At 46.9% G+C, this 24,821-nt stretch overlaps 1 protein-coding gene across 5 annotated transcripts in view; it reads right to left on the minus strand.

Annotated features, from left to right (window-relative positions):
• The window catches only part of GPSM1 (G protein signaling modulator 1), an 82,255-nt gene that overhangs the window by 53,767 nt on the left and 3,667 nt on the right, over positions 1–24,821 (minus strand). Inside the window, exons 2-5 of one of the 5 annotated variants that reach the window (XM_069771107.1) lie at positions 24,335–24,397; positions 1,141–1,362; positions 469–604; positions 42–184 (exon numbers count right to left, since the gene is read on the minus strand). In XM_069771107.1, the coding sequence (XP_069627208.1) occupies positions 42–184; positions 469–604; positions 1,141–1,362; positions 24,335–24,397 (564 nt within the window). Of the gene's footprint in view, positions 1–41; positions 185–468; positions 605–1,140; positions 1,387–4,899; positions 5,828–24,334; positions 24,398–24,821 lie in introns of those variants that run through there. The other 4 variants (XM_069771113.1, XM_069771106.1, XM_069771110.1 and 1 more) reach the window with 4 other exon arrangements.

Raw genomic sequence — 24,821 nt, forward strand, 5'->3', positions numbered from 1 at the left:
TTCCCTCCAGGAGGAAGGGTTGGCCAAGCTTGAATACTTACTCATAATATTCTGAAGCTTTCTGTAGCGTCTCCTTGACTTCTTGAGGCAGGTAGCCTGGGTCTTGGGCCATGCTCCAAGATAAGTGCTTTCCCTTTGCATGGTAAACATTTCCTATATTATACAGTGCTCTGGCTTCACCTACCTAAAAGGGAGGAAGAACAGGGAGCAGCAAGGTATTACACTTCACATCCCAATATGGACCTTTCCATTGCTGGGCAGGGATGGTCAAAGCCAGGAGGCCCACATTTGCTTTTCCCATCTTCACTGTCATGGCAGCCGTGAGTCCTGTGATGGCAGCCAGAAGGGAGGGCTTTACACTCCACCTCCTTCCAAAGCCCACCTTCACCATATTGCATTTCCCGACTTGCAGACAGATTATTTTTAAAGCTAGGAAATATTTCCTGTTGGATGCCATGAATCAATTACCTTGTCTCCCTGCTCCTGAGAAATGTCCAAGTGTCTCTGGCAACAAACGACAGCTTCATCAAACTGCCCGAGTATTTTCAATGTATTCCCAAGGTTGCCACTTGCCTTGGCTTCTCCAATGCGGTCCCCGATGGTTCTATAAGATGACAGGAGGAAGGGAGAGAGGTGTTAAAGAGCTCACAGACTTTCATTCACCAACTGTTGGAGGCAGAATTCAAGCTGCAGCAAATGCTGCATGGTATGTACACCACATCCAGCAGTTCCCAGCACACACACCTGACTGGAGTGCTTCATACAGGCTCTCTCAATTTTGAAGACAGATCCTTGTTCCCTGTTTTGCTGTCTCAGGTGAGCTGCTCTAATGACTTCAGGTGTACTTACAACGAGTACCTGGGGACAGGAGAACTGGACACTGCCCTGCTCTTGCTCCAATCGCCCTCCTCACATTCATATCCCTTTCTCCACCTCCCTGCTCTGAAGGTGGCCAGCCCATTCTTGTTGCCTCCTGAGTTCTCCACAGGACAGTCACCCCATGCCTTAGGGCTAGTTTTGGATGCTTATTTCTGGGGCAGATTCCCTCAGGCTGCTGGGCTCAGACCCCACAGAACTTGCCTTCAGTCAAGCCCTGACAGGTTGAATCCAATTAGGATGAAGCACTGCTGACATGCTTACCTGGCCAGGGTAAGGTCGTGTTTATGGTACTCCAAGGCCTTGGAGTACTCCTTTAGGTAGAAATAGGCATTGCCCAGCTGACTGTAGATGGCACTGAGAGTCTTCAGGTCCTCTGTCCCCACCTGCACCGCTGCTTCGAAGAAGGCTGCCCCAGCTTTGAAGTCCCCAGCCTTGCACAAGCGTTCTCCTTCCAGGGCCAGTTCCAGGCAGGATGCCTCCATTCTGCCAAAAGCAAGACCATCATTTCTAGAGGAATTAGACTGCAGTGCACCCATGCTGCTATGCAACAGTAAAAAAGTTTACTTCAATGTATACCTTTAATTACTCACTGCATCAGGAAAAAAAAACCAAACTAAAAAAAAAAAAAAAAACCCTGGAGAGAGCCACCCTCCAGGCAGCAGCTGCATCTCTGCTTTCAGCCCCAAGCACCAAGGCACCAGCCCCAGGTCAAACACTGTTTGGGCGATAATAACTCAGGGACAAACACAGCCAGCACACCTCAGCGGTGTGGGCACCAGCTTTCAGTGGACATGGGGGGCACTCAGCCCCTCTGAGAAACCAAGCTCCTAGGCATGAGACACAGGAGCATCCAGATTTACAGACAGCATCTGTGAGTGGCCAAAGGCAGCCCCTGGGTTCCCAGTAGGAATCTGGACAAGAAACCCAGGGCTCCCGGCTCTCAAGACACACACTCATATCGCAAGAGTAACATGGCATCTGTTTTTCTTCCAGGTGGTGCACAGCGCAGAAGCCACGTACCCAGGCTATTCATGCCTGCACCGCTTTCCCCAGGGTAACAGAGAGACCAGCCAAATGGTAACACATTTTTATTAAATACCAGAGAAAACCCTGGACTGTGCAGAATTTCTTGGCTGAGCAGCTTCCAGTGCTCCGTGTCTGCTTTTCATTAACTCTCCTGCTGTCACTTTTTCCACAGGCGCTCTGCACATTAGCCTCCAGGCGAGCCTTCCTCCCTTGCATTTCTTGACACCTTTGGCAATGGCACATGCCATGCTGTCAGCACAAGCACTTTGCAAGCCAACAGAGAGGAGCAAGACCAGTCTCTGCTTCAAGAGAAAGGAAACGTGCTCCTTTGAGTGCTCCACCAAGTCCTCTCTAAGTTACAGCCATCCCTGTTAGGCCATGTGTATCCAAAGTTCTCAGAAGGGACAGAGCATGCATTTGAAAGCTTACATTTGGAAATGTCTTGCCTGCTGCAAAGTCAGCCCCTTCATAAGGTGGATGGACACAGCATGTTCCTGCTCCTCTATTCAGATGCTTCTCTTTGCTCTTTTTGGCTTTTTCATTTCTGTTCAATGTGTTTTTAAAAGTCAAAACTATCTAGGTCAAAGGTGAACATCTGCTCAGAAAAAAACATAGCTCACTTGTCCACAGTCAGAAAAGCAAGGGTCGGATAAAAGATAATAAATGTCCAAAGGCAGTTTCTATTCTGTTCTCGGGCAAAGAGTACTTGCAGGAAGTTTGACTGTGGTACCCAGACCAAGAGAACAACTTGCTCATCACCACTGCGAGAGCAGCAGACCAGTTGATATCCCCTGCAGCAGTTCCCTGCTGACCCCTAGATGCTTCTCCCAAAACCACCCCAACGATGAGCCAAGGCCCAGCCCCTGCAACCAGGGTCTCTGCAGACCAAGGCTGAGGTATGCTGGCCAAGCCAGGGCACTCTGCACTGCTTTGGCTTCTCTCCCCGAGAGCACAACCTGTGCATGCTGACTTCAGGGCAGAGTTCCTCCCGCTCCAGGTCTGCACCCACCGCTTGCCTCCCCCTGCTGCGCAAGGGCACGGGGAGATGAACAAACAAAATACCAATCCTGATACATTTTCCCCACAAACAGGCAGAATGACGTTTTCTCAGCTGCCAGGAAACAAAGCCAGTTCCTCTATGAGCAGTGCATAAACTGTCTAAAATCCAACCCTATTTGCCTGGCAATCTCCCTGCTGAGTTGGCTCTGTATGGCTCCAAACACCCAACACTTGGTAGCCCAACAGCATCCTCTAAAGCAGGACAACCCACAAGAGCTGTCCAAACAAAAAAAAAAACAGGCGAAAGAGATGATTTCAGACTCTCCCTCCAAACACACTCATGACCTCTCCTGTCTCACTGCTCGTTTGTCCCCAAAACCAGAGTAATAAGAGGGAGAACGGGATTGTGAAGCAGCTCATTTGAGCTCCCACCTCAAACTCCCACACAAATATTTGATTTCAAGCTCACTGCAGAGCCTACATTTGAGTGGCTATTTTACTTGCGCAAGAAGGCTGCTTGCAGTGCCAGTGCAGCATCAGTCCCTGCCTCAACTTCTGTTTGACAGGGGAAATAAAAATATTAAGACTGTTAATACTACAAATGTTTAACTACTCTCTACTGATCCTCTTGCTAGACCATGTGAAAATTAGTAAGAATGAGCTTCTGCTTACAGCATGTTGAATTAGAGGGACCCATTTTGGGATCATACCAAACTTCCATCAGTTTCAGGGCACATTTATGGTTTGTAGATCACTAGAGCAGTTACCTGGTGTCATCATCAGGTATTGACAGGTCTCTGCCGATACCTCCTGAACAGCTGAAAGAAGGGTTGGGACTGAAGACAAGGAACACCTTATATTCAAATCAGCAAGATTAAGTTCAGGCAGCTTAACAGAGGTCAATCTTGAGAGGATTTGAGATGCAGGAATGAGCTACTATCACAGGAACTAATGATGAGTTCCAGTTAGAAGAGGGCACAGAAGCAAATTTCAGCATAATTTCAATTTAATTTTCAACACAAACAGAACGCTTCCCAATACCCAGGTTCTCTTTAAGAGACTGAGTTCAACTGTAAACAGTCTAAAAACTGAGCTGGAGACCAGTTTCCCTAATTCATGATATTGCAGTCTAGTTTGGATCAAATTTGTTGTGCAATTTGAATAGCCTGAAGTGAGGGTTCCCATCCACGCAACACAGAAAACCCTACAGCAACAAAACCCAGCTACACACTCCGAGGGTGGCATATTTGCCAGAGGAAACATAACCAGAAGTGAAGTTTGTGCCTTGGGGACTGCATTCTGATACACTCACACACACACAAACTTGCCCTCTCTGGGTGCTTTCCTGGTGTTCCCATAGTAAATATTCAGGCCCAATGCTGTGACATGACCCTCTAGTGCACACAGCTTTTTATTAAAATCTGTTTGTCCTTGAACAGGCTGCTTTGCAGAGTATCTGACTTATCTAATTAACATCACTGCTCAGTTTGGGACCTAAGCAAACAAGGGGAAGGGAGAGAAGGTTTTTTCTCCACATTGCACTCTGCCAAGCCTTTGCTGCCATGTAAAGGGACAAAAGTCAAGGATAGCAATTATTAATAGAAACACAACCCACTTTTAAAACCCACCTGCACTTCCCACATCCTTGGGGCCCCACAGTCAGAGCTAGTTCTGGGAAGCAACTTTGCACGCAGGTCAGTCACTGCAGGCTTAAAAGCACGCAGAAACACAATGCCAAGGGCAGAGGAACCAGCTAAAGGTCAATGAACAAACTCAAGCACACTAAAACACTCCACGTCCAACAGCTTCCAAAGGTTGTAGCCCAACTGTCCATAAGAAAAGACTAGAAGGGTGATTTAGGCAGAAGATAGGAATCTGCTGTTCAAGTGAGCAAACCTGAACCACCTTGACTGGCAAAGGGAAAACAGTCACTAACAACAGACTAAAGTTACAATCCCAGTCCCTCCCACAGCACGTGCCTGAGCTCTCCCCTACCTCTTCTTCTGCAGGTTGCGCATTTTCTGAACATAAACCCAGAGCTCCAAGCCCACTGGCAGAAGAAAGCAGCGGGGCTGAGGTCTACTTGGAACAACTTTGCAGACAGGTCTCTCTGTTAAGTTCACAGGCAGGACCCAGGCTTTTGAAGATGCTGATGGCATCTTCATGTCTGTACAACGTGCACTGCTGTCCAGTTTTCAACTGCTCTCCAGTTTTCACTCCATCTGCACGGGCAACATTACTGTTAAATTGCTGGAATCTTGAATTGTGTTTATCTGGGATCCTTCTTTTTCTTTCCATATGCTGCCCTTGAAAGGGAAGGGGAAAGGAGCATTGCTTTTGTTTCCAGAGACCTAGAGAAAGTAAGGTCTTCTTTCCTCCAAGAAATACAATATCCTTCATCCACTTGGTTTCAGGTAGCAGATAGGCGAGTTCACAGCTGAAATCCCAGAACAAGAGAGTGTTTTGGTTCACTCACATGTTTTCAGCACTGCCCAAAGAAAAAGGGCCCTAGAAGAGTCCACGAGATGGTCAGAGGCAAGCAGCTTCCTCCTTTCTGAACTGGTCTCTTCCCAAAGCACTTTGCCTCTGTGGTCGCATCAGCTATTCCTGTCGGTGCCTGTTGGCTCCAAGAGCAGAAGAACTTCTGCTGCTATGAACCTCTCCTTGTCAGGTGAGGAGCTCAGGGTTCCCCCAAAAGAGGGTCACCTTTGGGCAGAAGCACTCATTAGTGTTTGACAGGCTCCAAAGACGCCTCATCCATCTGCCACCAGGGAAGCTTTGCAAGTTCCAGAAATGACCCGAGCAGTTCTCCAACGGGGGAAAAGCAAGAGAAAGCAGATCCCACAGAGCACATCCCTGCCCATTTAAATGGGATCCAAACCATCCCCATCTGAGAACACACAGCCTTCTATCCCCCAGCTATTAAGTTTCCCCTCTGCTGACACACAGGTAACACGCCTGGGCCTGTACCACCTCAGCAAGCACCTACTATTCATGTCTTAATACCAGAAAAGAAGATTCAGTCCCTCCTGAGCCAGCAAATTACTGCTGACAAGCTGAAGGTACTGGGCTTGGCCATATGGTATGGTTCAGAAGAGAGACACTGCAGAACACAAGCTGCTTTTCCACAGCTATAAAGCTGGAGCTTGTTAATGCAATTCTCCCGCAACGTTCAACCTTTTAGCTAACAGCACAGTATGTCCCTGACTGTGGGTTTGAACAAAGACATGGGGAGGGAGGGAAGCTCACTTGAAGTGGCCCCTGTTCATAAGCCTTGCCCTAAATCAGTGCAAACCACTCATACAGATTTACGTATTCCTCCAGATATGCAGGATTTCCAAGTATTCACAGAAGTCATGTCCCAGTCCCCAGGCCTACCACAAGCAGCCAGGAAGGTCTGACAACCTTCTCAGATCAAGTCGCAGACCAAAACAAGACTACACCACGTATAGCAAATTGTTTTTTTCTGAATGCATAGAGATGACAGACTATGTCAAGTCTGGCCAGATAAGAACAAAGTTTTGAAGACACCAGTTGTAATCTAGAAATCAGAACAGCGCTGGTGTGCACAGTGACAAGTGCCAGCATCAGTTCCCTGCTGGAGCATTAAGCAAGTCCTGCAGCTCCTCCACTCCTTGGGTTACATACACACCTGTAAAACAGGAGTGAAGGTGGGTCCCAGAGCACTTTGAGATCCTTTTGCAAAAGGTACTTCAAAAAGGGCAACGTATGTGTTTAAGAAACAATAACAAAAAGAACAATTTTTTTAAAAGCAGTAAGAGGCCAAATATAAACCCAATGTTTGGCCACAAATGAGTTAGGCAATCTGCACAGCATTCTGCCAGAGGAATGAGTGAGTGGCATAACGCTGGCAGATCACTCGGCCCCCATCAATGCGACAGCTGCGAATTTCAAACCTGGGAATAGATGTTGCTTCTGACACTCATAGGAGGCAGAAAAGGGTGACCTTCCACCATGTGGTGACAGGGATGAGGAAGTCTCTTTCCAATACAGCACAAGGCAGGGCCACCCTCCCTCCTCCTTAACTTCTTCTTTAAAGGGTAACTGATCTGAAGACAGAAAGAGCCGAGAAGAACAGGAAGAGCAGATATTGCCTTTAACGACAACATTTCCCAGGGTCATTCATCACTGTCAGATAGCAGCTAATGATGATCTGTATCAGAGATTGCCTTTTGGCAGCCTTGCAAGCTAGCTGAAAGAACTGAAGAGCAAAATTTTTCCTTTATAAAAGGTACACAGGCAAAATAGAAGGACTCTTACGCATCAAACGTTTTCAAGCAACACAGCAATACAGAGAAAGCAGTGAGGGTCCCAGGAGCACTGGGGATGCTGAGAACACTGCCAAGTAAGAAACAAAGCAAACAGCACACGGTGTTGCCAGCGCCATTAACAATGATCACCACGACTGCTGTGCAAACAGCACTATAATTAGGACTTGGGTGATGATATATAGGTCCCCATAGAGGCAACACTACTCATAACGTGTGTTCAGAAGCTTGGAGCTACAGTTAGACTTCCCAACACCCCACTCTCCTCCAAATCTTGTGTCTCCCTTGACAAATATTCCAAGAAAATAACACTGCATGGACAACATCGCACTTGTCCTCCTACTGCTAGGCTGGAAAACAAGAGTACAGACTGCCTTTAGCCAAGAGCTATTCTGCACGATTATGGGCTATGCACTGACCCGAAACTCAAGGGCTGCTGCAGCTTCTGCAGCCCAGGAGATAGGGCCACAGAAGCCAGAGTAGGACACAGTGACATCCCAACTCTCAAGTTTGCACCTCAACCCCACGTCTGCTCCAGACAGGCAGAAAAAGAGACCATACAGTGTCCAACAATTAAACTTGTCTTACTCCAGCCCTCCCTTTCGCACATTCAGGGTTGCCTTGTTTGGACTCTCTTGCTCACAGCACTTAACCCTACTAAGAACAAATCCATCAAAGCTACACAGAAGATAATCATATCACAAGACAGAGCTACAAGACTGTCTGCTGCCTTAAATATTGTAAAGCTCACAGGGCAAGAAAACCTCTTCCTGCCTGCAAGGTAAAACTGCCTTTAAAAAAATATATATATATTTATAGGTATTTGATTCATATTAGTGGGGGCGATTGCAAAACTCATTCCCAATCAGAGCTGCTGTAGTTCTAAAGTCAGGAATAAAACCCAAGCTTTTAGACAAGAGGTAAGGCAGAAAAAAAACCACCAAAACCACCAACAGTAGTAAAAAACCCCTTAGTATATCTATTGATATGAATCAATGAGCAACAGATTTTAGCATCTTACTTGCAATCTGATTGAATTTTATATAAAAATAAATATAATTTCAGAGCACTGATGACAGGGGCAATTAAACATTTTTCCCCAATCAAAAAGGGATCAGGTTTATCAGGTGCTCAATGTAAATGTATATTCACTTGCTTAACTAACTAAATATGCATTTAAATAATTAACTGGCAGCACATCCTTAAAGAAAGTAATCAAGCTGGGAATTATTCCCCTTTAGTAATTTCGTTTCTCAGCCTTCGCACAGCTCCTGTACATGAAAAGCAGCTGATGACTCCGAACCATCAGATAACACAGCCAGGTAGGAGCTGCTCCAACGCCCCAGTGACAGTTCCCCTTCGCTGCACGGGGACACAACGGAGGGAGCACACATCCCACACGAACCAGCTCACGCTTCCCCCGTGCCAAAGCCCATGCGTTGACGAAGGGTCTGACTATTTTCATGGTCTTCCCTTTCCATGAGGAAAGCTATCCCAGATCCTCCTGATGCACAGCCCGAATTTATTCACAGTGAATTTATACCTGTTTAGCCTCGGGCCAGCACTGCAAGCCAGACTAGACTGCTCTTCTCTGCCTGGGGCACCCTCATAATGTGTTTTGGGCAGTTTCTCTCTGGCTACTCTGCCCCAGGCAGGGTCCTCGCTCCTCACCAAGCAATGCTTTCCTCACAACAGGCTGGGCGCTCACGTCGGCTTATCACCAGCACATACACAGCCGCCTCTCTCTCTCACTTGCTCCCAAACGATAAGCTCACATCTCTGAGAAGAAAATCTTATTACTAGCTCCTAAGTACACGTGCTTGCAACTTCATACCATTAAATATCATCACATTGCCATGACACCAGACCTATCAATCATTCAGTGCCTCCTATTCAATACTCATCCTCCCCTGCATTGCTCGTACCTCCGTATCATCAACACACCCATTAGCAACCTGCTCCGTTCTGCAGGGAGGACACTAACAAAAATATCAGCTAGCTCACTCCCAAGCCCAGTTCTTGTGCAACGTGGCCAGTGATGCCTCTCCATCCTGCCAACAGCTCTCCTTGCAGCACAGCCCCTCGCTTCCCACCCACATCACAACCCAAGCACTAATCCCCTCCTGACAAGCAGTTTCCCCACAAGGCACCATATCAAACACAGGTTGGCAGGGAAGGGTGACAACAGAATCAAGATGTATGTGAAATTAGCCTGACTTGAACTACTTTTGGTAGTTTGAAACCAGCACATGGAAGCCGGTTTCCCTCCAGTCAATTGAAGGCAGAACCTCTGGGGCACTTTGACCCACGTGTCTGTCACCTTATTAGCGAGGGGAAGAAAACAAAATCTCTTGTTTAGTTTGGAGAGGAAAAGCTAAAGATGACACAATGAATGCTGCACCCAGTCCTTCCCAGCTTCTGAATTAGTTCCAAGCATCTGGGCCACTTTCCTTCACATCTCCCAAAGCACCTGAGGTGCAGCAGAGGCAGCTCTGTGTCACCGGCACATCTGGAGGGGAAAAAATTTCCACTCCACACACTTTCACTGGTAGTAGTATTGCAGTGAGACCTTTCAGTGACCCCCAAACTGAAAATAATAAGATAATATATATCAGACACACACTTACTGCTGCTTGAGAAGTGTTTGTTCAAGCTGGAGCTCCAGGGAGTACCAAGATGAAGCGGTTTTCTCTGCAGTCTTTTGATAAGGGCATGAAACAGAGAATCCAGAGGGGAAAACTACAGGGAGTTCTGGAAGCCGCCGGGTCTGTGAGCTGGCTCCAGATTTCCTCTTCTACTCACTGATGGCAGCATCAGTGCTCAACAGTAGTCATTTCAGTTAATTGCTATCTACCATTAGCTGCAGAGTACTTACAAGGGATTCAATTCCACTGCATATTTGCTAATAAATACCAAATGACAGTGAGGAAGACAGCTGTATTTAGTTGCATTTACGCTCTTATTAGCAGAGCTGAATAAGACCCCATTTCAATTCATAATGGCTCCAACAAGCTGCGTCATTGTCAGAAATTCAAATTCAAACTCCCCATTGCCTGCTTGAAAGCAAAAGTCATCCAGCACTCCCCTGCTCACACAACTCCCATATAGCTGCACACAACTCTGTTTGACCAAGGGCCACGCAGAATGACTACCTCTGTGGCTTTGATCCATCGGGACGGTGAGAACTGAAGGCAGAAGGGAATTATGTGCTGGTTTAGTAGCATTTTGTGAAGCAACTTATGATGCTGAACTGGTATGTGTAGAAACTTTTCAACCTAAGGACCGCAAAATATTTTGCAAAGGTGCGAGGGTAGCTATTACCCCGTTTTGCAAAAAGGAAGCTAAGATACAGCAAGACATAACTTGCTCACAGTGAGTCAGCTGTAGAGAATGGAAAGGAACCCAGGAGCCCTGGCTCCCAGCGCCTCTGCCAGGTCCTCCCTTGCAAGCACCAAGGGAACCACTCAAACTAGAGCTGCTCTGTTGGGGATGAGGTGCAGCATCTTCCACACAGGCAAGGATGCTCGCACAGCTCATGCCACCAGCTCAACATGATGCCAAACAAACACTGAAGACCTAACCCTGCCCAGAGAGCGGCCCCCAACTCCAGGAGCTTAAGATACTCATGACCTCTAGAAACCTGCTCTACACTAGGAAGGATTGGGCTCTCAATGAATCATACACCAGCAATAATTATTTTGAATCCATGTACCAAATCTTTCCCACAAATACAGTTTAACCCATAGCAAGAACAGAGAACACAATGAAATTTTCCTGTGTCATCTGAGGAGTGAAACCTCTAAAAGGCAATGAGTACAAATGTAAGCCTTTGTGCTCCAGAATTACTCAAATATCAAAGGATCATGATGGGATGTAATTAGGTTGCAGCATTCGAGAAAGCTCAGATGGGATTAAGGTGCAAATGTGAATTTCATTTCATCCTGGTTAACAGTTTCACTTGATGCCCAGTTTCAAAGCACTTAAATTATATGATGCAAATACTTTCCAGGGCTAAGGAAAAGATTAAGGAGATACTAATTTGAAAATTAATTCATAAAACATGTTCTGACTCCCAAATAAAAAAAAAAATCCACCTAACATATGAACTGATCAAGATGCCTCAGAAGAGGGACTCCACAGGAGAACTTACTTTCAAGAAAAGCAAGAATAAAACCTTCTGAAGAGCCTGGATCATAATCTCTTTGCAGGGCTCATCAGCAGGGTATAAACCCAACCACCACCTGCCATTTGCACTAAAGGAAAACAAGTGTAGAGGTCAGCAGCACCAGCTTGCCAAATGCTAGTGGACTAATAATGCTCATGTCTGAGGATGCTCTCTCCTTCCCAGGAGGCACAAAGGAAGATGCTCAATCTGTTCTGTCAGTAGTTTGTCTCACCCCCATACCTGCAGACCACAATCAAAGGTAACAGCTCTAATATCTGAAACTTTCCATGCAGAGTACCAAGCCAGCCCCTACATCAGGATGAATTTTTAGGCATTCAGATTTTGTCACTGAGGATACTTGAAATTAATTCAGGGATTTCAGGATGAGAGAAACTTCGTGAGTTTTCCAAGAGCATTTTGCTTTCTTGTACAATGTTAGTGCCTTCAGTGAAATTAATCTATCACACTACAATGAAACAACACTCTTGGGATGATTTCAATAGAAGTGAAGTGCTAGTTCCTTCAGTCACTTCCAGAAACCAGAGGGCAAGAAAGGACATGCGGTCTGAATGGCTTTTCATTATAACATTACTTTGGCAATTAGGCCAACACATCCTCTCACTAAAATACATGCTGTGATTTAAATCAGCAAACTGCTCCTGCTACAAAAAATATTGGGTTACACTTACAATATACATTAGAAAAACAAATAGTTGGCTTATCAACAGCTATACAATGAAAACAGCTGATTTATTTATAACCCATTTTATTTACGCTATTCAACTTCTACTACCCACCAAAATACAGGGGTTCACTCATGCCAAACTAGTTACTGAAAATAGCTGGATTCTTGTTTGGGTGATTATCTTTCCGAATTCAGAAGCACTGCAAATGAGACGAGAGATGTCCAGACTCAGACACCTCTTTTCTACAACTGTCCCGCACCCACCTCCTGCAGACACAAAGCAGGAGCTCAGCAGCCACCTCCCATGGGGCCAGCCCGGACCGCAGCCCCACTGCTCTCCCAGAAAGAGAGGGGACCTTCTGTCCCCTCCTGTCCTCTTCATCAGAGCCAGGGACGAGTCCTCATGGACCATAGCGGGGCTACAACACAGCGGTGCCAGTTCAGGTTAGACGAAGTCAGTGTGCAGCCTAGGACTCGAGCTATGAGACAGCTTTGACTGCAAGGCATCACAGCCTCCCCCTAATTCCTGCCACCCCCCAGCTGCCGGCAGGGTCACACTCAGCTCCACAAATGCCACCAGCACAATTGTTCCAGTTGTGCTGTGTAACTGCTTCATGGGGCCTCAGGAGATTTCCTTTCCTGCACACCCAGACTACTTTTCTGAAGCCAAGTGAATGCAAGTCTTGTCTTCCCAGAAATACAGAGGCCAGAGGCCCAAGTCTTTTCTCAGTTCAAGCTGCCTGGAAACCCCTCCAACTGCAGCCCCCCCTTCTCCTTCCTCTCTCAACCTGCCAACTGCTCCTGCCTTGGAGCATGGACTTGCAGCAGGAAAACTGCATTTTGAAAAGATGCTGCCAAGTCCCAGGAACACCAAGGACGATATTATGCTTAACCCTGGTCAGACAAAGGAAGCCACGTCTGCCTGTCCCAGCCATGTAGCCCCTTGCCCATGCCCCCTCCACATGCGTGGCCTCATCCCAAACCTCCCCTGCATCTGCCCAGTGCCAGCAGTTGGAGAGGCTGCACACGCTGCCTCTTTTCCGACCCTCGTACCCATGCAAACCACTGACCCGCACACAGGGCATGGCAAACGGACTGTCGTCGTGATGCAGGGTAAAAGGCAACGATGACAAAGTTCACACCACAATTTTTCCACTGACTCCTCAGCAACCAACAGCCAATTTGGTTCTGTTCCCTTCCTGTCTCATCTGCTTCCCTTCAGCCCCAGGCCAAGTATTTAAAGCCAAGAAAGAGAGGCCTTTGGGATCTATCTGAAAACATAGACCCCAGATCTCATGCTCCTGGGCCTTCCAGGCTTCGAGCCAGGGAGATGCTGAGCGATTACAGCTCACCAAGAGACTGCTCAGGATGCTCTGCACCAACACTCATGCTTGAAAGGGATTTGGATGTGATCTTAGCGACAGGAACAGCATGAACCTTGCCCTCCTTTACTTTCCGCACAACTCACTGAAAAGCAATTAGCAGAAACCAAGTGATCGAGTCCAGCAAATCCAAACAAGCAACAATTCCTTTTTCAAACTTCCATTTAGTGAAGCCAGCAAAGAGGACAACATCGAGCCAAAGCATGCCAGGGAGAGCCCATGATAGTTCCTCCCTCTGTGATTACAGTCCTGTGTGCCCAAACCAGAGAAAGCCACAGAGGAAAACAGACACAGTGGTTCTCTGAGGTTGCAAAGAGCATGTGGGCAGAGCTTGAGTCCAGGCTGGAAGTGACACCAAACACTAGGACAGATTTTCGCTCGCAAAGCTGTAGCAGAGCAGATTGCACCAATTCTACATTGTTTTTCTGCAGCTGTCTCATGCTCTGAGAGCTGTTAAAAGCATTGTTGTGCTCTCCCTGGAAATTTCAGGGGTGCTAAAAATCGGAAATCAGCCCACTCGTGCATTTAAAAGGCTGCCTTGGCAAACAGTGTGAGAGCTCAGGTGCAGCACACTGCTGTTCTCCCTGGCTGTTGCACACCCATAGAGCACCCCTCTGGATTTTGTAAAGGTAATATTCTACATCTGTCTGAACAAACAGGAAAAAGACGCTCCCCAAAAGCTCAGATATTAGCCAGGGGTCCTCTGCAGCCCTTGCCAGCATCTCTAGACACAGTTTCTGCAGCTCCTCTGTGCAAACCCAGACTCAGCAGAACCGGAGCAAAGTGCTTTTGGGTTCTTCATAGCATTATGGAAAAATCTATGTGTGCCATCAGATTAATCTGCAGGCCTATAAACCAGAGCATAGCAGGATTCCCAGAAGGCCAGGCCATCGCCTCAAAGCAACGCAGCTCACACGCAAGGTGAGAATTATGCTCTGCTTTGCTAATCCGAGGAGAACAGACACATTGTCTAGCACTGTGTGGCACAGTCTGTGGCGGGTGTCTGCTGCCTGTGCAGGGAAAACCCTGGAGCTCCAGCATCCTGCAAGCTGGTTTCACTTCTTCCAGAGGATTGTGTGGCTTAGTCCTCCACCGCATTTTCCCAAATTTTTAGCACTTCTGTCCTAGTATAGCTCCACAGATAACATCTACCCTGGAAACGCTTGGCACCGCTACACTGAACGTCTGTACGAATCAAGTGCACAGAGGCAAGTCCCTGCTCCTCCCCAAAACAGCACCATGTCAGGTTTTGCTCTGACACTGTGGTATTAGTGTGATGCAATCACATGTGTAAACAGCAGGCAAGCATATATCACTATATGAGTTTGCCACACACATCATAGCATGGTCCATCTTTGCATCTGGGAAATGGCCTCTGGTCCTGTTCTTCCATAGAAGGAATTTGTACAAACATTTTGTTTCTTGGAAAGTCTCCCTGGATACAGCAAAAATGCTAAGAGTCTCCCTAATAATTTTCTCACTGCAATCACAAAATCATGAGTTATATATATAATGATTTGCTTTTTAAGCGAATTGCAAAACTTATTATGGAAAAAACCCCACCAAAATTATGTTCTTTTATATCTTTCTTGGAATTGAGCCTTTGGTAAAGGGAATAAAAGGATGAGGCATCAGATTTTTAAGCTTTTCTATGCCAAAAAGCCTCCTCTGTTTTCCTCACAAAGTAGGGTAAAGGCCTGCAGCACATCCAGCTCCAGCAAAATATCCTAGACTCCCTCCAAACCTTGGCAGTTCTCTCTCCCATCTGACACAACAGCTACTGTTATGCCACAGCAGACACTCTCCCATCCCTAGGACACCAGGTAAGGCTTCCAGTCCAGCTGAGAGCAGGAACTGAGCCTCAGCCTACCAGGCTCTTCTGCCTTCACTGTACAGAGCAGTAACCAGCCCCACAGCTGCACCACACCTATAGCCAACACCTGCTGGGTTAGAGGCAGAACCCAACACCCTTTCCAAATCAAGCTTCCTAAGGCCACATCCTTCATTGCTTTAACTTCCCATTCCTTTTTTTTTTTTCCCATCCTCCATATTTCTTTCTCACCCTTACCTTCCCTGCTGCTGCAAAGTCCCCCTTGGCACAGCAAGTATTTGTTACTGTGCACATAGAAAGGATGAAGCCAAAAGCTTAATGTTGTATCATGTATTACGTGCCTGATGGAAATGCGCAGTTAAGGAGACAGAATAAGCAGGAATGGATAGTAGAGATCTCTCCACAGACCTATTTTAGGTTTAGGTTAGCTCCTTGTTGCAACCTCAGAGGTATTGCAATGGCTTTATACAGAACACAGACTGCTCCGTAAGCACTGAAAGAATTCACTGCTCCCCTCCTCCCTTACACTGGTGAAAGAAGGGAGGATATAGCATCTGGGTTACACACATGCCCAAATCAAGGGAGTTCATTTATCCTGACTACTGAATAATGCATGCCTTCAGAAAAAAAATATCTCTGTTCCTGCATAGAGAGACATCATCATCTAGCAGTGAAAGAAAGACATGGCACAACGGCAGGCTGCACAGAGAAATGCACTTCAGGAGCAGAGGCAGCAGCAACAGGGAGAATGAGAGGTGACAAGGCAGCTCCTTACCTTAACCCGTAAGGGTGGTGGGCTGTGGAAGTTGCTGACATGCAGGAACAACACTGCTTCCACACAGATTTTGTGTGCTGGAGAAGCCTGCCTCTTTTAATCCAGGGCATTACGGAGTGGCTGCATTTGTGCTGTACAAACAGCATCTATGAGCCTTTCAGGAGCAGTTACATCCTCCAACACACATGGCTTTAATTGGGAATTCTTTTTTTTTTTTAATTCCAGTCACACATTTTGAGCTGTTACTTTTCTCTCATCTGTGTGTGTACATAGATAGATGTATTTTTACATCTCCTGTCTGCGTGCCATGTTAGCCTCAGGCAACCAGCTCCGAGAGTGCCGTCAGCCTTGACAAATGACTCAGTTCTTGTTTGGAGCCAGGTCTGTAAAGCATCTCCTTCCTTCCCTTCCTAAGGCTGCTGTTAGCACAGCCACCCTGGCCCTGGACAGGTGAGCTCTACCCTCTGCACATGGGCTTGGAGCTTCACTGAGCACAGCTGGAGTCTGACCCTGCTTCAGCAAACCTGAAAGGACCCCCTGAAATCACACTGATCAGACCCTCATCCAAGGTCTTTGGAGAAAGAGAGATTTCCATCACAGGAGAACATCGTTTTGTTCAGTGGAGGGGAGCTAAGAGCAAGGCACACAAGTTTTCTCTGCTCACTCCTCATCCTTGTGTCACTGCATATTTGGCTTTAAAACAGGGACAGTCCTGGATGCTGGGACTGGGACCAGTCCAGTCTCAGAGATCACAGACCACGTTAACAGAGGACACCCGCTCTGTGGTGAGCCCACGTGCTCATCAGCCATGTGACAGGACAGAGCCACAGCTTATGGCCCTGGAGCTCCTTCCCACGGACACATGGCACAGCCAGGACACCTCTGTTGGTGACCAGTGTCTCAGACACCCATGCAGCTTTCCCAGGCTTTCTTTTTCCGCTGCTGATCTCTCACACAACTCTCCGCAAAATGCTCACTCAACAGCATGACTGATGACAACTTTCTGCCAAAAACACTGATGCCAAAGAATGGCTTTATTGAAGGAAATGTACATTTTGCAGAGTGAGTTTTCATTTTCTTCCAGAACAGCAGATTTAGAAAAAGTGGGTATTTTCAACCATTTCATCATTAACTCCTTAGACACCTGAACACGTTGTCAAAGCTCCCCGTCAAACAGGATCTCCTCACAGAACCCATGGTATTTGCTGGCACACTTCTGCTGTTCGCACTCCCAGTGCACATGAAAGGGATGAACGCAGATAACACAACGGTCTCCCCTTTTCCAGTGGCCTTACCCAGGAAAGCACCAAACCACAAACTTCAATCAACCAGCTAGTTCGTGCTTGCAGTTCCCTGGATTACAGCCCTGATGGAAGCAATTGATACCAGAGCTGGCCATGGGCTGCAGCCTTAAAGTTCTGGGCGTGTCACAGTGAACTCATATGTTTTATTATTTAGACCTGTGCAGGAGCTCAGACACTCGGCTGAACTCAGAGACCAGGAAATGCCTCGAGGCACACGTGGAGCCTCACAGTTCCAGGACATTCTTCCGCATTTATATATGCAAGTCCCTGTTCACTCACCATGAGATGTTGGCCCATGGGTTTCCCAAGCAAGCTAGTCCTTGCTAAAATCAGAAGGGCTTATTTGTCCGAAAGGGGAGAGAAACACACAATACTTATGATGCTAGATATTTTCATTTATTTAGTCACTAGGGGGTTATTTTCCTGCCTTCATGCTGCAGAAAGTTTGGCCAGTAAACAAGTCGGATCTGATGGCCTCTGTGTTTCGCAGCAAGATACAATCCCCAGTGCCATTTTCTCAATACAAATCTTTGCAGACAGTTGCTAAAAAAGGGGCCGTTTTCTGATGCAGTATCAGCTGCGATACAATAACTTTACAAGAGTATAGCTGGAGTACAGTAACAGCTGGACCCTCCTCAAAGCACTGGCAGCCACTGCCCATCCCAAAAGCTTCCTGCCCAACTGGAAGAATTGAGATGTGTGTTTTTCCTTTCTCCATCTTTCACCATACCCCAAAGACAACCACCCCTCAAGGCAGGGCACCCAGGAACTCCACTCAGTTATGTGATTTAACTTGCAGGCGATTTTCTGACACGAAACATTTTTCTGTGTACATCTCTCCCTTTTTAAATTAACTGCTCTCTTCTCAAAGCCTGAGAGACAGAGAACTATGTAGAGTCACAAGTGGCTAGGCACTCTAACAACTTGGGACTGTTATCCTGCTTTCTTCAGACCAATACCTGGCGTTAGGCTTTTCATGGTGACCAGACCCCATGGCCACCCAGGCTGCTCCTTTTCCTCTCCCAGGGCCTGTGGTTTGCAGTGTTCCCCCCACATTCGTGAGGCACACCTTGTAAATGGGCAGAGCCTGGTATTTAATTCACCAGCTGGTGACTTCCTTCTAAACAACCTTTTGCTCCCTCCCATATTAAGCAGAACAGCAGAACCATTGTAATATCATGCAATGCAAGTGCTGTGCTGCCCTGCACAGTTCAGTAAAAGATGAAGCCAAGGTCTCCAATTCACAATTAACCTCACCGTGACGTGGGTAAGGAAGAGCTGAAGGGAAGGAGTGGGAGTCAGAACATTCAGCTCCCAGCTTTGCCACCTATATTCTCTTTCACCCTGAACACTATACAATTTCTCACCCTTGAAAACAGGAAAAATATTTCCCAGAAAGGCTGAAATAAAATACTGATGTTTACCAAGTGCTCTGAAACCCTGGAACGGATATAACCCTTCCAGGATCCACTCAGTCTGGCGCAGCAGCATGGGACACTAGGCAGTACTGTAATACAAACCATGAATAACAGTAATTAACAAATAGCCCCAGAGAGATGAATATTAATTGGCACTTTCCAGCTCTCCTCAGGCATGAATGGATATTCCACAGATGGAGTGCACAAAGAACAACCTCAACTCTGCAGTGTGGATCACAGGAGAGCTTGCCCCACAGCTAATTTGCACTCAAGCTGCTCCAAGCCGGAGCATAGGAAATTGTAGCAGTTTACACCAAAGCGCCCAGGGAGGTACCCACCAGCAAGCCTTTGCATGCTGTGTGGGGCAAATGCTCAGAAAAGGCACCTGCTGGGATACCCACCAAAGAACAAATACAGCCCTGTAGTCTGCATAATCGCAGGAGCATCAAGAAAGTCATGGAAACATATAATCTAGCAAAGCCATCTGGCACAGCAAATCCCTCTGTTCTACCCATAAATACACTCAGCTGTGCAGCTTTTTTAATCAAGGCATGGAGAAACTCTACCACACACACACACACACGGACCACTTGCCTGTCCCAGTGGTGTGCTGGAGCTTCCCCTTGGGAACTCAACGCAACCATTAATTATTTATTGCCACAACACTTGCAAGCCCCAGGGCAAAGCTGGTCTCCTTGGGCTGAGTCTGCCACAATCCTATAGCAGAAGTCATTCCTCCACAGGCTAGACAGGGCAGGCAAGCATGAGCAAGGCTGCAAATCAAATAACTTGCCCCAGGTCTCATCATGGATCAGCAGACAGACCCGTGTCCACAGCAAGCTCTGCACAGCATCCATTAAAGGGGCTCAGAAGGGGCAGCGCTTCAGTTTTGCACAAGCCATCTCGGTCTGCTCCCTGGCAGACAAGAGCATGGGAGAGAAATGGAACTGGATCTCCAGGGCAGGGAAGGAGCCATGGCACATGTTCAAAGCTGCTTCCCAGGAGCATCACGCAGCCGTCATTTTCTGCGGCTCAGAGACCGAACCGCATATATCAACTGATAGCCCTATGTTTTATCCATACATTTTTTAAAGCAGCTTCCAAGACAAAACATCTGCTCTCAGGTGGAGCCAGGGCTCAACATGAAGTGGCTTCTACACTGAGTTACATTAAACCAATAACATAGGTGTTTTCCCCATTTTAAATCCATTTTCTTAATCTTTCTCCTGCAGCATCTGGAGGAAAGATGCATTAGCCCCAAACTCCCAGAGAAGAGCCCCTCTGGCGGCTCCAGAGTGTGTAAATGCAAAGGGTAACAGAAGAGCATGAGGGGAAACAAGACAATCCATTATTCTTCATTCAAAATTCCTTCAGGTTTAGCAGCTGCACAGAGCTACTGACTCACAGCAGAAGTGAAGCTTCTATAGATGTATCACTTCTAATCTCAAAGTCAGAAAGGAAAGGCCTGTGGTTCCAGTGCCTGTCATCCTTGGGCAAAATCTTCTTGGTGAAAAAAAACTGGGAATAGCAGAAGATTTTTAGGCTATTTATTTCTACCCTGAAGTTAGTGATCAGATAGTAGCACTCTAGGGCCTTGCAGAGGGATCTTTTTATTGCTTCCACTGAAATAAGGAAGAGCAATCAGATATCAATGAGATGCTTCAGCACATGCTTGCTCCCCCTTTCCCAGGCTTCAACAGGACAGGGATCAGTCAGGCACTTGCAGGCTCAGGCCATTACACTGCTTTGGCTGCCCACTTTGAAGGCTCTCAGTCTAATGCTTCAGATTCAATTCTAAAAAGAGTCTGTATTTGCTCCACTCCTGGTGGGAGCAGAGGCCATGGCTGTTGCCCTTACCAGCCCTGTCATTTTATCCTGGGAGAAGTTAGTTAAGTCAATTAAATACAGGGTTGTGCTGCAAATTGCTCATTTAATATTGCCCTTGAAACTGCACTGTAATAATAAATTTTCACTTCCTTCCCTAGGTAGTTGCATAACATTGCTGGACATTGTTTAGAGCGCTGCTGCTGCGCTCCAAGCCAAAGGCAGCTGGCGTCCCCTTCTCCTCACCAAGCACTGGTAGGACTGTTACCTTTCTGGTTGTGGGGTTTTTTTAGTTTGGCTTTTTTTTTTTTTTTTTTTTTTTACACTCCATCAGCTTACTACATTAAACAACAGATAGACATGACTGAATGCAAGTAGCCTTCCAACAAGATTATTCCTACTTTTTTCAGCTTTCAGTGGGGAAAAAAATATCCCATTTATACCAGTTAAATCTAAGCCAGTTAGACAGTCAGATCTGTCAACTAACATTTAATTAAAAGTCTCTTTAGGGATGGAGCAGCTCAGTCAATGGAAAGCTTTCCCACTGACAATATAAATAGCCCAGGCCCAGAATTCAACAGCCCCACTTTGTGGTCAGGCTACACAGCCTGCATGCCCAGACGGAGGAGGCATTTTTGTTTCATGGCTTTGGTTGGCATGGTTTTTTATAACAGGGAAGTGGCTTTGAATTTTGGAAGCTGGGCTGGCTGATCAAAGCGATACACAGAGCAGGACTGGAAAGGGTGAAACTAGGTATACTTGAGCAGCAGTTTGGAGATAAAATTGCTTTTAAAGCAGAACAACATCAAGAGTTAAATAAGATGCATCCCTCCACTTCAGAAAACTTGCTGCCGGTGGCTTCTTGCAGCATAAGACCTGACAGAGTTCTAACCTGGTCTTCAAGCAAGGCTGAATGCAAGTTTGGCCATCACTTGAAGTACAGAAAAACCCAAGAGAGCAAAAAAGGAACCACACCAGCACAAAAAAATACAGTTTATATTCTCTGGTGACTGAAGGCCTGATCTGTGGGAGAGGAGGCAAGACAGCACAGAGTAGAAAGCAGGGCTTTCTACGGGCAGATGGTGCTTGAGACGTACCAGTATTTGCTCTAGGGAGAGCACAAACTGCGTGTGGTTATGTCGCCATAATAAAATTGTGCCCTGGGGACACATTAAAACAGCATGGATGCAGGAAGCCATAGGACAAGCTAGGAAGTCATCGGTTGTGCAGGGGACCCAGGATATAAGCCAGGGTCACCTCAGATCCACCTCGGGGCAGGTGGCAGCAGGGTGGTCCTGCAGAGCTGCAAGGGAAAGTCTCCCCTGTGCCAGGACTGCCATCTCCCCGCTGCCTTTCCTCTGTGCTTGCTCAAGCTTCAAGCATACCTCCAGGTGAAAGCACCAGCAACATCCCAAGCACAAGGGCCAGCTCAGTGCAGGGAACCAGGAGCGGGAATGTCACCCCCCAGGACAGTCCAGGCTTCAGGGTTGGAGACCTCTTGTTCTAATGGGAACACACACACACACTACTGGTTTGAATCCAGGCAGGATCTTCCATCCTGGTGAGCTTCATTTAAAAAAAAAAACAAAGTCATTTTATTAGCCTCAGTCCATAAAATAATCCCTTCCTATCTGCACCATGTACTGCAGATGTTTCCCTCCAAGCCTGGAGGCCTCAAACAGTGGGGAAAGAAACTGATTCTACAGCATTTTACCAACATATCCAATTTTAAGCCTTCCTGCTGCTGGCCATGATTTCACTTATCCTCAAGGCATACACCAAGGCAAGGCTTTTCCCTGTGGTTTATGTAATGTAACAGAAATAAATCCAACATCTGGAATACTTTCATCGCTGAACTGGAGGAGGGGAATGCCAGCTGAGCTATGCAGCCCGCTCCCATCTCCTTCACCCAGGTATTTCTAGTCTCCCATCACCTCCCAAGTCTCTGCTATCATCACCAGAGCAGTCATGGTTCAGCTGCATTCAGCTGAAGAAAAGAATGGTCACAAAGGAATTTTAAAGTCACTCTTCTACAACAAATCAATATCTCAGCCTTCATAAAGAGTTTTCATCCTTTGGTATAATAGGCATTGCTCCCCTAACTTTGAAAATAAAAGGCAGCAGATCCCTAATTACTTATATCCACCAGGAAAAAGAAATTAATTACACACAAGATTTTCATGTGGCATAAGCAAGTCATGCTGCAGACATCAGGAAAAGCTCTGACAAGACCAAGATCCAGCAGGAGCCAGAACGGGACCCACCACCCATGGAAGCAACTAAATTGCAACACTTGGTCACCATGATCCAGTTGTAAGAGGTCCTTGTTACCACCACAAACCCCAAGGACTTTCTCTGTCCTTAAGACTGCCCCAGCCAGTCCCCACTAATCTCCTGGTTATAGGAACCCTTTCCAGACAGTGTCCCTTCTCCCTTGTTAGCCGTGAGCTCTTTCAGATACATTCCCAGGAGGGAGGCATCTGATGCCTAATGCAACAGCTAGCAAAAGGCATCTCAGTAGCTAGCGTGGCTCACTCGTGCTTCACAGATCGCATCCCAGTCTGGAAGGGTAAAAGGTTGCCTCGCTTCCAGACCCAGCTCTCCGCTCAGTTAGGCCCTGGGGTGACCAAAGACAGCATTAACATTCATCTCACAGGGAACTGGCTTCAAGGGGTGCCCCCAGGCCACACACACGAGTCACATAAGCTTATTTAACTTCAGTTGACACACTAGCAAACAGCACATAACCCACGAACATGTGGCCAATGCACAAAGTTCTCTTTCTAGCCTGCTTGGCACAAATGCCTCGTACAATGTGAAGTATTTTGGGATAAAGAGTCCAGAGGGACAGCTCTTACCCGAGGAGCGAGAGGCACAACAAAAGCAGGAGGTCTGGCATAACTTGAGTCAGCGAAGTGCAAGTCAGCACAGGGAAAAAACAGTGTATCATCTCAGCTTGATTTACACGTGCACATACAAGTCAAATTAACACCCTGAAGACAACAATTGTTTGTATTGCAGCAGCACCTAGAGGTCAGAAGCAAGATGAAGATCATGCTGTGCTAGGCACTGTACAGGTACAAGGCACATCCCCTATGCATTTAACATCAGACACCAAAGGGAGAAAGGAAGAGAGCTTCTCTCACTGCATCCCACAAGGTCAGACGCAGAAGAACCAAAAAGAATGCCCAAGGTCCTGGGGAAACCTGCAACAAAGCCAGACACTGATTCCCAGTCTAAGGTCTGACTCGTGAGGGTCCTTCTCCCTGCTGCGGTGGAGCCTAAATGTTCTGCTTGGCTCTGTGTTGGGATGACCACATTACTCGCAAATGCTGAAACTACAAGCGAGTTGTTCAAGATGTCCTAAAACAGATGTCAACAAAACCAATACTGCATGCTAAGCTATCATGTAATTTTTTTTGCTCAGGCCACCTATTATGCAGCACAGCTATTATAGAAATGTTTGTCCCATTTTTCACATCCTTCTGCCTAATGGAGACTGACTCCATAGGCCTACGAAAAAAATTGTCATCTTTTAGAAACCTCTAAAACAGTATTCTCAATAATCACGCAATTGCAAGTTTGATCTATGGAGTAGAGACAAAAAAGCATCATTCCCAGCTTTCTGGTGGTGCAGAACACCACTTTTTCACCGCGATGCCAACTAGCCCCCACTTTGCAAACCTGCGCATCCAGGACAGACCACCTTCTGCCACAGCACTCGTGATGCTGTCATTTTCAGCAGGAAAATCCTTACCTGGACACAAGAAGAGGACAGCTATTGCAATTTGGAGCATCAGAATAAGGAGACAGGGGAAATCTGCCAGGAAGTCAAAGACACAAACAGCCAGTAAAATAGCCTGCAAGCTCAAACAGGTTAAAATCACATTAACATTGTATTTTCTATGCAGATCCTGCTTACACGACAGATGTCATCCGCACCAACTTCAAGTATTTTTATAAGACAAAGATGTACAAGTAGTGTACTTCCAACCCATCCATCAAGACCTACTTCGGCATCGGCACCCCAGCCAGTTCCGTGAGCTCCTTGCTCGCGCTGCCGCCCACTCAGCCTGGCTGCTCGGCCCATGGCGAAGCACTGCTCGCTCGGATGCACACACAGCCAGACCAACTGCGGAGCAGCCTCTGGGCTGCTCACGGCATGGTGGCAGCAGCCAGACGCTCAGCTGGCTACTTGGGCAAGGTGCGCTCCCTCTCCTGAACTCTGCCACCGCCTCGGCTAT

The sequence above is a fragment of the Haliaeetus albicilla genome, chromosome 26, assembly GCF_947461875.1.
Source record: "Haliaeetus albicilla chromosome 26, bHalAlb1.1, whole genome shotgun sequence".
Taxonomy (NCBI): Eukaryota; Metazoa; Chordata; class Aves; order Accipitriformes; family Accipitridae; genus Haliaeetus; species Haliaeetus albicilla.